General features: G+C 43.7%; 1 protein-coding gene across 1 annotated transcript in view; it reads right to left on the bottom strand.

Annotated features, from left to right (window-relative positions):
- Nucleotides 1–16,575, bottom strand: part of robo1 (roundabout, axon guidance receptor, homolog 1) — a 165,380-nt gene that overhangs the window by 138,053 nt on the left and 10,752 nt on the right. The window contains exon 2 of the mRNA XM_084065378.1: nucleotides 1,002–1,328. Coding sequence (XP_083921504.1) covers nucleotides 1,002–1,328 — 327 coding nt within the window. The remainder of the gene's footprint in view (nucleotides 1–1,001; nucleotides 1,329–16,575) is intronic.

The following is a 16,575-nucleotide window of genomic DNA, read 5'->3' as shown; positions in this document are numbered from 1 at the left end:
AATATAAATCACCCTTAAGCATGCATCACTTTCCAATGATTTGATTTGATCTGATCTGATCTGATCTACATTCACACAAGACCATTACTCCCATGAAAAGCTAGAACAGCCCCCCAAACTCCTTTTCACACAGACGCACACACAAATGCACACAGACCCACGCGAGCACACACACACACACACACACACACACACACACACACACACACACACCGTTCTTTCTTTCTCCATCTTGATTAGATTACAATGAGCGGCTTGGTGACAGCCTCTGGGCATGCTAAAGGAGTGGTTGATATCTGAGCTCCCCTCCTCAGCCTTCACTCTCAGCCAGTCATGAGCGCACAAAGATAATGTGTCTAAAGGGCTGACCTCACCAACCAAAGCAGCCTTTAAGGAATCATGAGAACAAATTTGTCAACACAGGGTACCGTAAAAAAGAAAAAAGGCTACGTTTTTTTAGAAAGATTCCTTTTGTCTTAATAAGCCATATACCTATACTGTATTATGTTCAAAATATGACCCTAAACATTAAGCATACCTGTCAACCCTAAGATAAATCCACTTGACATCAAAGTAAGCCTGTCATTAAGTGAATACCAGGCAATAAAGAGCAACTCCGTTACTCTGTTACTACTGGTTTGTATATAAAACCTCATATCTATCTCCCTGACAAACAGAAGAACCGGGGCCAAAACAGAAAGAGCTTTGTTCCCATTGTAGGTCCTGACCACCTACCAAGGGCCCTTTAGAGGAGCATTCACCCTGGAATGATCAGGCCACTTCTCCCCCAAGGCTCCCCAGGCCTATGGAGACCAGTGGGCCAAACACATCCTGCCCATCTCCTGAGAGATTATCCAACTCAATGAGCACATTCAAGCTAGGAACACAGGAGGAAACTGGAGCCTGCTATCCAGCTACAACTAAACCCAAACTTTTCCACTCACGCCCACCCTGGAGGCCAAAGAGGAAATCAGAATAGACCGAACACATGCTACACTTACTGGCTACTTCCAGTGAGGCGTTGTGGCTCACTGCCTCTCCCAGGTAGTTGCGGGCGACACAAACGTAAGACCCCTCATCCGGTTTGCTCCGTCGTCCATGGACGATGCGTAGGAAGAAGAGGGAACCGCTGGGCAGCAGCATGCGCTGGGAGCGAGGGTTGTCTCGGTCAGTCTCCACGCGCTCCCCGTCCTTGTACCACTCTACTGTAGGGGTGGGACGACCCTCCGCCTTGCAGTTGAGCGTGGCAGGCTCCCCTTTGGAGACGATCAGGTCAGAGGGGTGCTCCACAATCCGGGGTGGGGAGTCCTCCTGGCGCAGTCGGGATCCTAGAAAGAGAGGAGAGTGAAAGATCTAAATAAATATTTAGATATTGCAGTTGGAGCGTTATCATAACCTCTGTGTGTATTTAATATACTCAACAGCAGAGCAATGATTACAGCCCTGTAACCATGGCATGGTATGGCAATGCATTTTTCTGTTGAACTGTACTAAGGCAAATTCAAATGAACTCTGTCTGCGCTCGGGTGGTGCAGTGGTAAAGTCACTGCCCACCACCACAGAGGTTGTGGGTTCAAATCCACGTAGTGCAACCGGCTTTGTCGAGCATCTACACGAACACAATTGGCCCATGTTCGGGGGAGGGAAGCCGGACGGGGAGGGTGATATTGGTCATTGCGCGTACTCCTACGGGCTGGGGCGGCACCTGTCAGCGGGAAGTGTTGGGCGGGAGGAGTAGGACGAAGGCTCTACGTTCTCCTGGTAGGGGCTCCTCACTGGCAGGTGAGTCAGTTGGATACGACAGCAGTGACAACACAGAACTGTGTGTGGGGCGGAATTAATTGGCATAACGACTAAATTGGGGAGAAAAAGGGGTAAAAAAGAATTGCCAACTCTAAATTTAGTTTAGAGTTGGTAAAAAAAGAACTCTGTCTGTTGATGCAAAACATATTGAATCCTGAATGTATTGTAACACATTCTTTTAATATTAAATAATATATAGCGTTAGTAGAAACAATATGCAAGAAAGTAGGTACAGACAAAACAAGTGAAGTCACTAGATAGTGATTAAAGTAATGCGTCCATAAGTAACTAAAGCTGAGCAATGCTGCAGCAATGTGACTCTGTCATCTCATAGATCAAAGAGCAGAAAAAAAGTAAAGCAAAAAACAAGGCAAGAGCAAAAGAAGAAGAACTATAAAAGAGCACCCAGTACAACGCAAATCTCTGCCAGGAGACATGCCCTACCTCTCTCCATCTTTCTCTCTGTCTGGGGCATTTGATTATTGTTTTGGGGGTTGTGCGTGAGTATGAACAGGCACAGGGCAATGGGGGGGAAGGGACATAATAAAGTATGACTGTCATTACATCATTACGTTGCAACCAGAGTAGACAGGCTATACAGTATGGAGACAGATCTTTGGACAGTGAACACATTGAAAAGTAATGTGACATGTTGTCATCACTAGGACAAACATGACATTACAATGTTAGCCTAATACAATGCAATGTGTGTGCGTCACCCTCCCAGCTCCAAAGTCGGTAAGATCCTGCATGTAATTCTGAACAGATTTCAGTCATTCAATGTTCTGTGCATTCTGCAAAGTGTGATTTGAAATGTAAGAGTCAGGTTCTCACTGGCCCACTGTGGCATCGTGAAACTTCATGAGAGTAAGTACTGTAACCTCATGAAACGGAAAAGTAATGGCCTGTATGATGAGATGTACACATCTACACATGAGAAAGCAGGCAATGACAGCATAGTCTCCGGAAAGAGACCTCTGACCTGTGTCCATGTGTGCCACTCAGCATGAGAGGGAGAGAGAGGGATTCAAAACAGATTGGTCTCTCAACCCATACACATGCATGCCATATTTAACATGAAACTCAGTAGGTACATCCCAATCAAATCACCCAAAACATGTTATCAAATCCAGCATGGTCAACTGTACGTCAGTGATTTGAAGACGGTGGTGTATTAGGCAATATACATTTTGGTGCATGCATTGGTAAAAGTTGGAACTCTAAACCACACACACACACACACACACACACACACACACACACACACACACACACACACACACACACACACACACACACACACACACACACACACACACACACACACACACACACACACACACACACACACACACACACACACGCAATATCCTGGTGGAGATAAAAAAGATTAGAGATGATACAAAATTCACGAATAAACAAAAGGCTATAATATACAAGAGATACACATTAGCCTATTGCTTTGTAGTGCTGAAGATGCATGAGCTGAAAGCCATCGATAATACTATACAAGGAAGCCAACAACAATGCCACGGGGGTTAACACTGTGATGCTATCTCAGGTCATTAGTGCTGCTCCCAGACCAGTCAACTGTGGTTATCACAACTGATTTACATGCAAATTAGCTTCCTGTTGTTAATTCCTCAAGGATAGAACACAGAGGATATGAACGTATTGTGAGTGCCTGTACATGTGTGTGTGTGTGTGTGTGTGTGTGTGTGTGTGTGTGTGTGTGTGTGTGTGTGTGTGTGTGTGTGTGTGTGTGTGTGTGTGTGTGTGTGTGTGTGTGTGTGTGTGTGCACAGGTGCGTATGTGCATGTGTGTGCACTGTGCGTGTGTTTGTTCGATCTTGCATGCCATATCTCCCAGCATAGGCCTTTGGAGCCCATTCAGCACCAATTAAAGAGAGCTGGGCCTAATTGGAAGCACAGGCCAACAATTAATTTACCCAGCGTCCCATGGACTTGCCACACTGCTTCATTTCAATGCCCTTTGCCCATCCCCCATATCCCTGAAAATCTGGTGCTGAGAGTGCAGCTTTCTGTGCCCGCCACAGATTTGAGGGAAAGTCAGCATAATTAGAGACAGCTCTGTGGCAAGATTAATCACTTCAATGCAAATGGGGAGAGCAGCCAATAAAACATAGTTAATCCAATACCACAATATAGGACACCAAGCTCATCAGACCTAATGATTTTCAGTTCCTCCTTTACAAACATTTTCTATAAGCTTACACTAAATACTGTTTCGAAAATGGAACTGTCAAGAAAAGATTACACTTACAGACATAACTGGCTGACTGATACTAGACAACAATGTGTTAATTTCTCATGGATGACTTCATTTCTGGATTTGTGACCTAATATTATAATAAATATAGGAGATCATACAGATTGTATTGTCAAGCTATAAGAGTCCTTCCAGACAGCACTGAGCACTACAACTCGCCTACGTTTTGAAGACACTGTACAAAACTGATTTGAGTCCTGACCCTTCTAATATTGCGTATTTTGTGAAAGAACATGCAACCTCAACTGCAGTTCAAAAATGAATCTCTAATGTTTCTCCAACTTACATCTGGATTACATTTTGCAGTACATTTGGGGAAAATATTTGATCTTTTTGGGTGCTCAATTTCAGACCCATTTTTCCAGTCAACTTCCCGTCATCATGCCAGTTTAAACTTCCGTTGTTAATAGGAAAGCACCACTAGTTTATTTGAGCAAAATCCCTTTAAACGTAAAGGACCATACCAGTGGTCTGACATGTTTTAGTCCATTGACTACGACTCATGGCATTATGGCCAAGTTGTGCCAACTATTTTCCTTTATTTATTTTTTTCAAGGAAACCATGATTCCATTCATTTCATGGCGGAATGAAAATCAACTTGCAAAGAGTTGAAATGAGTTTAGGTAATCCAAAACAGTGATCCATCTGTAAGTGCAGATTTGCTGAAAATAGTTCCTGAAGAAAAAATATTACTAAACTAAATTCAAATTTTAATGACTGAAGAACTGAGAGAAACAGATACTTTTAAGGTGGGGTGAAAGATTGAATTAAAAGAATAGCTACATCACAAACTAACAAACTACAGAATGTTTTGGATGTCCTAATGGGCTTGTTTACGAATGAGCATCAATAATTATATTTTACATTTTTATATTATGTGTCTAAACAAAATTCACACTGGAAAATCAAAAAATGGTAAAAGAGATGGAACTCAATACAATATGCTGCTCGGTGAACAAAAGATGACTCAAATGGATCATTTTCTGCTTCACAAAATTGCAACAGAACATTACATTTGCCTGACCTCTAGTGTAGGCTAACGACCAATCTAGTTAAGAGTAAATATCTATATAATTGAGATAAGTGGACAACCAACACCAGAGTAATGCTAGACAAGGCAAGTACAGGTTATGATCACTAAAAACACAGATTATTTAAATGTTTTTAAGTCAACCAGTGTCATTATAAAGGCGTCGTCATTTCACAGATATTATGTGGGAGTATGTGTGAAGATGAAAGAATGTCTGAGAGATAAATGATAGGAATAACAAAGAACCCCCCCTTCATCTAACATTGAAATTGTTTCATGAGAATATCCTAAATAATGATAAAATAAGTGATGTTCCAGACTATTGGGAGTTTGGGACAGTCCGCGCCACATCTAGGATGATTAACATGCATTTGTAGCCTGCTTCAATTGCCGATCTTTGATCATTCTACAGACTATATGCTAAGAATTCTCAGCCCTTTGGTGAAAGCAGAGCTCGTTACACCACGACTGCCTCGCTGCCGCACCGCAGCCACTACAACCACTCTTCACCAGAAAACATGGGCTAATATGTTTTATTAAAGAGGACTTTGAAGACCTCCGCCACTATCTGCTCTATCGGCTCCCCACTGACTTAGCCAGCTCCTCTCTCATTTGGATCGGTCTGCAGCCTTACAGCTTTACGGGGGAACCGTTAACTATTTAGATGTAGCCCGCTGTGAGGACTGAGGAGAACTGTGCAGCACTGTTGGACCACTGGCTGTTTACTGTAGATGATTACAACTGGTCTACATGATTAAGAGGCAGAGATTGACAGAATGCTAAATTCCACGGAAAGTGGCTGCCTGGCTGGTAACTACTTATAGAGACACATTTTTGAATACAAGCGTGTTGGATTCAGTGGCTAAGGAGGTAGAGCGGCCCTCTTGGAATTGGATGCCTCCAGTTGACTCCCCAGCTGGCTGCATGTCTTTGAGAAGGACACTGAACCCTTAACTGCTGGGGTGAGCGGCTTGGTGCTTCCACCATCGGTGCACAAATGTGTGTGTGTGTGTGTGTGTGAATGGGTGTGTGTGTGAATGGGTGAATGTGAAATACATTACAAAGCGCTTTGAAAGTTCGGAAAGACTAGAAAAAATGTGGTGTATTTACTTGTGAACCTGAATGGGTATGAAAGATTGTTTTCTCGGAGTAGATGGATGCTTGTGTGCCATTGAAATATACAGTATGGTACACATACCGGTACACATGTAAGAGATAGGAAATATTGATTAAATACACTGTGTGTGTGTGTGTGTGTGTGTGTGTGTGTGTGTGTGTGTGTGTGTGTGTGTGTGTGTGTGTGTGTGTGTGTGTGTGTGTGTGTGTGTGTGTGTGTGTGTGTCCTCCTGAGGTTCCCTACAGATGCAGTGTACGACCCCATGCAGTACGTTCCGGGGATTACTCTGCACTCACTTTCCCATGCCCCCTTCCACAGGTGTGTGCCATCAAGAGAGCAAACCCGTTCCCCTACCCGCATGACACTGTACCTCCAGAAGAACGCACAGAAACACGAGAGAGGACGGGAATGAGGACCTCACTGGTATACTGCACAAGGAAACTCTCTTGTTTCTTTCTCACTTTCCTACAAGTTGCGTAAAAAAAACTCCCTTTATTTCAAAGCACTGCCTTTCTCTCTCTGCTCTGCCCTCTCTCCTTGTTGTACCTCCCCCCTCCCAGCAGACAGAGAATATGAGATGAGCTAATGCAATCCACAGCCTCACCAAAGGGAAGCTGGGAATTCTACTGCGAGGATCTGATCGATTGGTGCCTGAGGCGAGTTTCTCCTCCTTTAACCCTCTCAGTCGCTGGAGTGGCTTTCTTTTCTCTCACAGTCTCTCTCTCTCTCCCTCACACACACATACATACACATGCACACATGTAAAGTTAGTGTAGAGTTAACCCATTAAGACCGGGAAAGCATCTGTCATTTTAGATTTTAATAACCATTATTTTATACTTTGGCTATTCAAAAATAACAGATCTACAAGCTCATAGTGCGGCACCAAGTGCCGCGCTATGAGCTTGTAGATCTGCTATTTTAGAAAAATCGTGATATATATTTTTTAAAGCTAACATTTTAACTCAAATCGTTGCTTCTATCGTTGACATGACAAAGTTTGAGAACCACTGATATTATAGCAACATAAGTGTTTCAGAAAACTGTTTAGAAGACATTTGTAGAATCGGCCTCAGGTCTTAATGGGTTAAACTAAGATGGAGGGAGCCTCTGCTCACTGTGGAGGCAATTAGAAAACCTGCAATTCTTTGCAAAGTATCTTTCTCTCTCACTTCTAAAAACCCATCTCAGTAATGAATAAGACAACACAAACCACAGCAACACTGTGTACCGTTGAGATAAGAACGCTGCTGTCTCTAGGCAACTTGCTGTTATGCTGTGTAAAATTATTTACGGATTTATGGTGGTTTCTGATGAAATCAAGGTCATTCTGCGGACATTCGTATCAGTAGTCGGATCAGTAATGTGGATTACAGCAACCGGCTCCATATTGATCCATGTATTTCTTGGGGCCTAAACATGATTTTCACCATGCACCATGACTTGATGTAACGCAACTCTATATTCTGTTCCAGTCCAGTCTGCTGAATGTCTATAAACTTCTAATCTGATTGTAAATAATATGCATAGCAGACAGACTGATAGCTATCATGCAAATGTGTAATATAATGATGGAGGCAGTCCAAATGCACCAGCAGATTTCGTGAGGTGAAACCGCAGCCACTGTTACAATGACTGTGAGTAAACCAGTGGTCTTCCACCACCTAATCAATAACACAACGCTGGATCTCTGCGGTGCTATGGAGTCATAGGGTACATGTCTGAGAGGCAGCCATCGATCCAACTAAACCAAACCTAGGGAACTATACCTTGTTACGGAAGACGCTGAGGAGCCTCAAGACAGGCAAGAGACAGACTGGGTCAGCATTGCATGGTGCCCTTACCCCAACACCACGGGCCCCTCCCCAACAGCGCACATTTGCCCTATATGCAATTAAAAACCTATGTACCCCCCAAAGCAAAATCATAGTATATATTATACTTGCATTACAACATTCACCGTCAGCTAAATTGATCCACAGAAAAATAAAGAAAGATGAGATGAGGAGAAGGATAGACAATGAGATACTGTACATGGCGAGAGAGAGGGAAGAAGGAAGGCAGGCAGGCAGGCAAATAAACAAAGAAATTACTAAATAAAAGAAATTACTCTGCTCCAGTAGCTTAACCCATTCAATCCGCGAACGCATCTGTGTCATTTTTTAATTTAGCTATAGCCATTATTTTATACTTTGGCTATTAAAAAATTGCAGATCTACAAGCTCATAGCGCTATGAGCTTGTAGATCTGCAATTTTTTCAAAAATCATGAACATTTGTGCAATTTTTTTTATATATATATATTTTTTTTAAGCAAACATTTGTCACTCAAATCTTTGCTTCTGGGGGGGTCCCTGTAACAACATATTTTCAGATGGGGTCCGCGACCAAATACATCATTTTGGGTGGTTCTTGACATGAACATTTTTTAGAACCACGGATGTTATAGCAACATACGGTTTTCATAAAATTGTTAGGATTTAGAAGACATTTGTAGACGCGTATCCCGGATTGAATGGGTTAAAATTGGCTTCATATGGAAATGTGCCTCTGTCTCTCTGTCACTTTCACCGCTGCTTTCTTAACAGTGGAAGAGGAAGAGGAGAGGAGCCAGCTACCTGCCCTCCATCCCACAGAACCCACGGAGAAGGACAGTGAAGCAATTTAGATCTGTGTCACTAAGGTCCCCTGAGGCAGGGAGACAGGATAGTGTGTCTACTTCCTCAAACGATTAAACAACTTCACAGTGTGAGGTCATCCGGACCGATTCTCACTAAAGAGCCTAATGATGCTATGATTGCATGCAATTACGAGCCTGATAAACAAACATATTATGAAAGGTGCAACAGAAAAATTCCCACCATAAAGATGCTCAAGCCTTACTATATAAATATTGTAAAAAAAACAACAACATATAAACAGTTGAAACTTTGAATGCTGCAGAGCTCAAACATCTTGCACCATGTCCCACCTCCGTCTGAGCTATGGCGGAGATATGGAATTGCGTACGCGATAAGGCCATTGGAGCACGGTAGGGCACTCCCTATCGGCAGGCCCATTAATCTGTGATTAGGGGACTTTAGAGGGATTTATGGCAGAGATAAGAGCAAGGGGTGTGTCCCTTGGGTAGCCAGGCGGAAACTGGAGTCATGCTTGCTCGGGACAGCACTAGGCAATAAAAAGAATATTATACATGCCTATTATAAATTGTTCCCTGCTTTGATAATATTATTAATTCATTATTTTTTATCTAATCTAGAAGAAAGTATCATTAAGATTTTTCAAGAGCATCCTGCCACAACAGGCAGACGGTGAAAACAAATAAAAAAATACAGAATCATACAATATCAAAAACATTAATCAACAAGTCACAAGTCTTCAATATAAAGGATCAAACAGGGGCAATATGAATCAATAAAAACATCTGCAGCCAGATGTTATGTTATGTTATATACTTTATTATCCCCTTGGGGAAATTTGTCCTACAGCCAGATGTGCCTGCCCGTAGATGTTTTGATTGATTCACATTAAATATGACGAATAATCATATGAAAGATGAAGAGATGAAAAACAGAAAGCTGGGATAATCAGCGGTATGAAGTATTGCAACAGAGAGTGCAAGAGAGGAAAGGGCAGGTAGTATAATCCGGCTGATCAGATGACATTTGCAGGAAAGTGAAACAGAATCTTGCACCATTTCAACGTCAGAATCCCACCATGGAATGCACTGCATGGATGACTCTGCCAGTTGCATCAGATCAGGCCTGTTTTTAATGTTACACAAGGCTATCACTTACACTCCTAAGAGGCAGGATTAAAGCCCTGAGTGTGAGTGTGTACGGGGAGACGGAGGAGGGGGGAGGTGGACGCGGGGGATGATTGATATCTTTATGGTCTCTTTCTTCCCTCATCTCTTTGTCTCCATTTACCAAACAGACTGGGGTCCAGTTACTACGCTGATACTGAAGCAGCACTTGAGAAGAGATATCGGATGCCAAATAATATTGCCCATGTCTAAATCTGTGCTTTTTTCCAAATAAATGTAACATTAAAGGCCCTACCTAAGGGTATATACTGTACCTACAGTATGCAGCTCTGTAACCTAACACTGCAGATAAACAATGGAAGAAGTGAGGTTTATTTGGTTCAAGTGTAGTAATTGTTGTTATGGAAACTAGGTCTAGGTGCTTATGAAGATTACAATGCCTCCATTGATGTCGGAGTGAAACATGTCTATTTCATGCCCTTAGAAACCGCTAATGACTCTGCGCTCCACTACTACAGATATTTTTATGAATATTCTTATTACTACCACAAATGAAAGAAACCATGACGTATTGTGAACTGAAACGTCTATGCTGTTTCCCAGTCGCCACATTTAGATGTTTGTTTCCACAACACCTGACTCAACCCATTAACCACATGAACCCTATACCGTGGCGAACATTCACCGGCAGATCTACAAGCTCATCACAACATGTGATGCATTATTATGATCAAATGATTAGCATATTCTCCTGAGTAGGCCAGTGACCCTTTTTTGTTCTTCGCATCAAATTCCCTGGTGACTAATCTGCTGATAAGTAAGCAACCCTCACTGCCTTGCTAAAGGGCAAAGGGTGCCAGTGTCCGCTCCAGGGCTGTGGCATAATCACAATCACTCATCAGGAGAGGACCCAGCGGAGGCCATGAGGCCCGGAGCACCAGACCCAGCCACTGGATCTGTCAGCTGGGAAACCCATCCACGGATCTCCCCTGGCGGTGGAGGGCAGGGTGGGAGTGAAACAGCCCAGCGGAGTGCTCCTTTGGGATACTGGAGCCCATCCTGTTCTGGGGCCCCCATCTGGAGCTAAGACAATAGCAGCAGTATTTTCCTCTCTCCTCCAGGCTTATTCCACGCAGATTTTATCCATATGGAAGACACCAGGAATGATAACATGTATGGCAACGCTCATGAAGCACCTCCTAAGTCACATCCGATTCCATAGACGAGTGACATCAACATTATCAGCAGGTTGAATTACTCAGGAATACAGAAAATAAAGTCTTCGAAATACATTTAGATTAAGTTAATCAACCAGGGGCGGACTGGCCATTTGGCGTACCGGGCAAATGCGCGGTGGGCTTTTTTTTTTTATATATATATTTTTGGTCCCGTTATAGGATTATTACGGCCATTTGCGGGTCGCGCGGCCCGATATTCAGATCGTTAATGTTTGGGCTGGGATGCTTTCCAGCAGGGGCCTCATGTGCAGGGCTGGGCTGAAACAGTGAAACGCCCCGTTGACAAAACGGACTCCCCCCCCCCCCCCCCCCCCCCCCCCGTTGACAAAAGGGCCCGGGGGGTGGTGGGTCGGTTCGGACCAAAATGCCAGGGCTGAATTGTGGTCTCAGTCCGGCCCTGGAATCAACACAGTTTGTTCAAGAAGAACAAAAGGAGCCGATGTAAAAAACAAACAAAGACAATACACTACGCAACTATGGATTTTTAACAGAAGCTTGGGAGATGCAATTGAGAAAGATTTGTAGCTCTGCCTGATGCCAAGATGCCCCAGTGAATGTCATCATTAGACACAAATAAAAGCTGTCAACTGTACAGCAGGCTAAGAGGGTAGAATTCATTGCTGCGGGACACGTACTGAACATGTTTATAAGTATTCACTGAGACGAGGAGGAAATCGTCGGTGGAAGGACTGAGAGGCTTGTTCCAGAAAGCAGTCTGTCAAAATGGCTGAGGAACATAAGCAGATGGGCTCAACAGAGAAGGCGGGATGCAGAAGTCTGTCAGTCTATCTGTCTATGCATGTACAGTACATGTATTTATCTATTTGTTTTTTTCTGTCTGTCTCTCAACAGTGTGCCTGCCTGTGCCTGTCAATCATCAACAGTCTACATGCATAATTCACATTTATGATCACCAAGTATATTGACCAAGATGGACCCACAAGAATAGAGTCCCTTTCTCCTTAGAGAACTGGGATTCGGTCATTCCGGCATTGATTTGCCCAGTAGTGAAGACAAGAGCCTAGGAACCAAGCATTAATTAATTTGAGGTCCAGATGGAGGGCTACTGTATGTAGTGCAGTCTTGCTTTGGAAGCAGGGGAGTGTTACAAGAGAGAAGCATGAGAGCGTGCACAAGTGGGCAATTACTTCTTGTTTTTGTTTTCCAGCATTGCCAATTTTTAATGAGGTCTGACCAGTGTGATCTCGGAGATACATCAAAGCAGCTTGCAGCAGCAGGAGCAGAGAAGTAAGGGGTAATTGAATATGCTGGTACATTTATTTCCCAACAGGGGACAGCTTCAGTCTCAGTGCTGAATTCTCCTTCCACAAATGACTGGTTGAAGAATGCTCAGAGGATTCATAAAGCTTTATTTCAGCACTACAAATTGTGTAGCATTTTGAAAAACAAATACATTGCTTAAGGCATGAATTAGAAAAATCCACTGAACTGTGGCTGGACATATTCAGCTTTTATCCTGCACCCTAAATGATTTATGCATTATGCAGTATTTTGGCTTCATGTAAATACAATTTATTTGAGTAAAAGCTCCAGTGTCTGTAGTAGTTGGTTGCGGTATTTCTTTTACTGTGATGGCCAAGAGGGAGTACTGTAGTTATATTGTAGGTGCAAGGGAAAAGAGGAGGGAGGAGGGACTAGGGTGGATGATGTGTGGGGGGGTACATGATCAGCATGCTCAGCTGGCAAAGCCCTACCACAGAGAGTATGGCATTTGGGCTCAGTGCCAAGAAAATGAACTGCTCTGAAAGAGCTGCCAAAGTGAATCAGGACGTACGTGGCCAAAAAAATCCTAATGCTTTTTAAATGTTATTTAGTCGATTGCAGAGGCTGATAGGGGCCTACTGCTGAAGCAGTGTTATGTTACCGTTTCTGTCTGCTGAGCTGATGACCTTAACAGCTTATAGGCTCTTCTAAATGTTCGGCCAAACACATTCTGAAACAAATCTCAGACAGCTGGGTGTTGAAAGGGAACTTCAGTTACAGCATTTGGTCGAGGATACAATGGTAATGTTCGAGGGAAGAACCTCCACACATTTCCATTGGTGCCAAGAGGTTAAAAGGGTAAGCGCTTGGCACATAGCACACGTCAGTGCGTGTAGTATGCGTGCAGACGTGTGTATGTGCATGTGCACAGTATGTACTGTATGGGGAAGATTGAAAACTGTAACTGTGGATGTGAGGTATTTTTCTAAGCTGGCTCCCTGAGGCATGCTGTAGGTTAAGACTTAGTGGAGCCAGTTCCTCCTGTGGCAAAACCCCATAGACACCGTCCACAGAGGCCTGGTGAGTGGGGCATGGATTGAATCCAGCCAAATGGAACGCAATTCTCCCCAAACTCTTTAAAACCTGGTCTGGAAAAAAGAAGGGACATAAGGCATGCCATGTGATGCACAGTAAATATTTGGTCAAAATTAATGAAGGGGCAAAGTCTGCCAAAAGGCCTTTTCTAGACGTCCACACACAGGAGTGAGAGTGTGCCCAGACTGGCATTAAAAAGAAATTTCCTGCTCCAGACGACTTCACATAACTCAGTCTATGCTCCAGCACCCACTTAGCATGTCCTGTCTTCTTAAGCACACATGCTAACTGTCCAGGTCCAGTGTGTCCAGCCAAGTGCTCTAATCCTCGCAGGCTTTAACTGAAAGGGAATTGATCATGAATGTATCCCTGTTCCTTGCATCCCACCTGTCAGCTCTGTCTCCATTTGAAACGCTGTGAGACATCTGAGCACATTCACACAAGCCCACGTTTCCCCTAGAGCCAGACACGCAAAGGCTGGTAGAGCCAAGTCTGTGTAAGTTCACAGCCACAAAAAAGATACCACGAATATAGCTTTTAATGCTGTAACACGTAACTTTTGTGTCCTTACCAGGATTCGAACCGAAGTCTCCTGTGTGGGAGACCAAACATACAACTGAGCCAAGACATAATCCCAACTCCAGGCCAGGGTAGATATTGGGCTTTTGGCCTTTAGGCACTATTACTTGTCAACCAGTAGGTGTCCTATACCCGACCCCAGGGTCTAAATTTCTCAATGAAAGTGTAGGGAGACCACCTCCAACCACTGCAGAGGAGCTGGTTATATTACTCTACCATACAGTTAAAATATTTTATTAATTTAAATACATTCTGAATTACAGCTTTAAAACTGTTTTATAAATGGGAAATCCTTTTGGGGACACTTTCACTAATATTCCAGAGATTTATTTTATCCACAACTTGGGAAAAACCCTCAGACAGTACATGGGTCATCATAAACAAATAAGATTAAACCTCTCATTAATACATCAGAAAATATCTCAATAATACGAGTAAAATCTGCTCTGCAGCACTAACACAGTCTGTGTGTTAGTGCTGCTGTCTAGATAGAATATCATTATATCATAGTGTGCGACCACTGCCATCACACTTGCTAAATACAGAATCTCTACCAGAGAGGTCATCCATATTTCCAACAGCAAAATCAGATGAAGGACACATGAGCTCAGCCCAATCAACATCAAAGGATACAGCAAATGCTTTGAAATAACTTGAGCAATGGCTATTCAGGATCCGAGAGGACAGAGGAATGTCTGGCATGGCCAAATGCACTTCAACATGTCCCAAGGGTGCCCATCATTATCATTAAGGCTAAGGATGGAGGTTGAGGGAGAGGTGAATGGCAAAGCTCTGATTAGTGTATGTAATGAGCTGGGATGAACACATGCTGTGAAGAAAAAATAAAAATCACACGAGTCAGGTAGAACAGCATTCATTTCACACAGACATTTTGATGCTGCACCAGCCAAAAGCAATGGTTTCTCAAGCCAAGTGTATGTCGCAGCACTGGCTCCAAAGCTCAAGTGCACTTTCCATAGTTTTGAACAATAAAGCTTCTGATTGAGATTTACCGAAAGGCAAGGCACAACAGGAAATCCAGGAACTCATTCGCCTCAGAGTGTGCACTGATTAATGTAATCAAGTTCACCTAATGTTGACGCCCAGTATAGGGCTGAAGGTGCCTGGCAGCAAACAATAAAATGAGAAGGACTGCACAGAAAATGTTTGTTTGATACGGACAACAAACGGTGAGTTTCCTTGACCATGTAGAATGCCGATCTACAATGCAGGGTTTGGTTATGTTTTAAAGGTTTTGTATTTCGGGTTGGAACTGATGAACATGCCACGGTAAAGCGAAATTAGCACCTAGCTGGAAGGGGAACAAGGTGACTGTCTTTTTATTGTTTGTCAAACTTGTTGTATTGTTCAAGGTTGATTTCTGATCTTATTGTTGGACGTAGGATTTTATTGTCTGAGGTTTATTTTCATGTATTTTTTTAATATGTAGGCTATTGTGTAAGTTATGGGTTTTATGGGAAATGTATTATGGTGCTATTTGATGTATTTATGGATTATTGTGTATTTGTGTATTTTGTGCTTTCCTTATAGTTTCTACGTTGGGTTCCAAAATACCCGGGTTCACAGCTGCGAGCTGTCGGCCTAATGACTGCCTTGGCTTTATATTGGACTTAATTCCTTTGTTGGCTCTTTGCTGGTTCCTAAACGTTTGCGGTGCTGTCTGTTTGTGCCTTAATTCCCCCAGTGTTCTGTTACCTGTGAAATTCCTCGATTGTTTGGCGGAGGTTCTGGACTCATTATCCCGCATCGAATCGTGTCTGGATGAGTTCTATGAGAGCTTTGACGAGTCACAGTCGGCTATACTCATGCGGGTCCAGTGGACTTGGGAGCGCGTTCAGCAGTTGGAGGCAGCTCCCCAGCGGAGCACAGTCGTTGACGCGGCGGTGCAGACCGACACGGGAGAGGAGAGGGTGGAGGTGAGCTGCGCTACCAGCCCTGTGGAGGTGTGAGCCATCTCGGCGTCTTGTGCCTCCAGCGTGCAGCCCCCGCCCGTGGAGATTGGACATCAGCCGCTCCATGAGAGAGAGCGTCGCATGAGGCAAGGGTTATGCCTTTACTGCGATCTTCCCGACTATTTTCTGATTCCCTGCCCTGTCAGACCTGTTCGGTCCAGGTTTTAGTTTAGATGGCCTGCTTTTGTTCTGTGTTTGAGTTTTGACCTTTTATTCAGTCTCTCACTACTTTGCCTTTTCCCCCCTGACTTCTCCTGTGTGCATGTTTGAGTGTGTGTGCGTGTGGGTTCCTGTGTTTGAGTCATGAGCTGTGGTTCGGACCCTGAGTGAACGTGTGTGCCTGTCCTGTCAGAGCTCCCCTCCCCTCCCCCCGGGTCAGCGGCGACGAGATGCTGGCAGTCTGCTGAGGTGTTTGTTTCCTGGGGTAACGACTCCTGATCCTTGCTGTTGGCTGATCCTGA

This window comes from Gymnoscopelus microlampas, assembly GCF_963454915.1.
Source record: "Gymnoscopelus microlampas genome assembly, chromosome: 8".
NCBI lineage: Eukaryota > Metazoa > Chordata > Actinopteri > Myctophiformes > Myctophidae > Gymnoscopelus > Gymnoscopelus microlampas.
The sequence above is the reverse complement of the archived record's forward strand: the minus strand, read 5'-3'. Positions and strand labels throughout refer to the sequence as shown.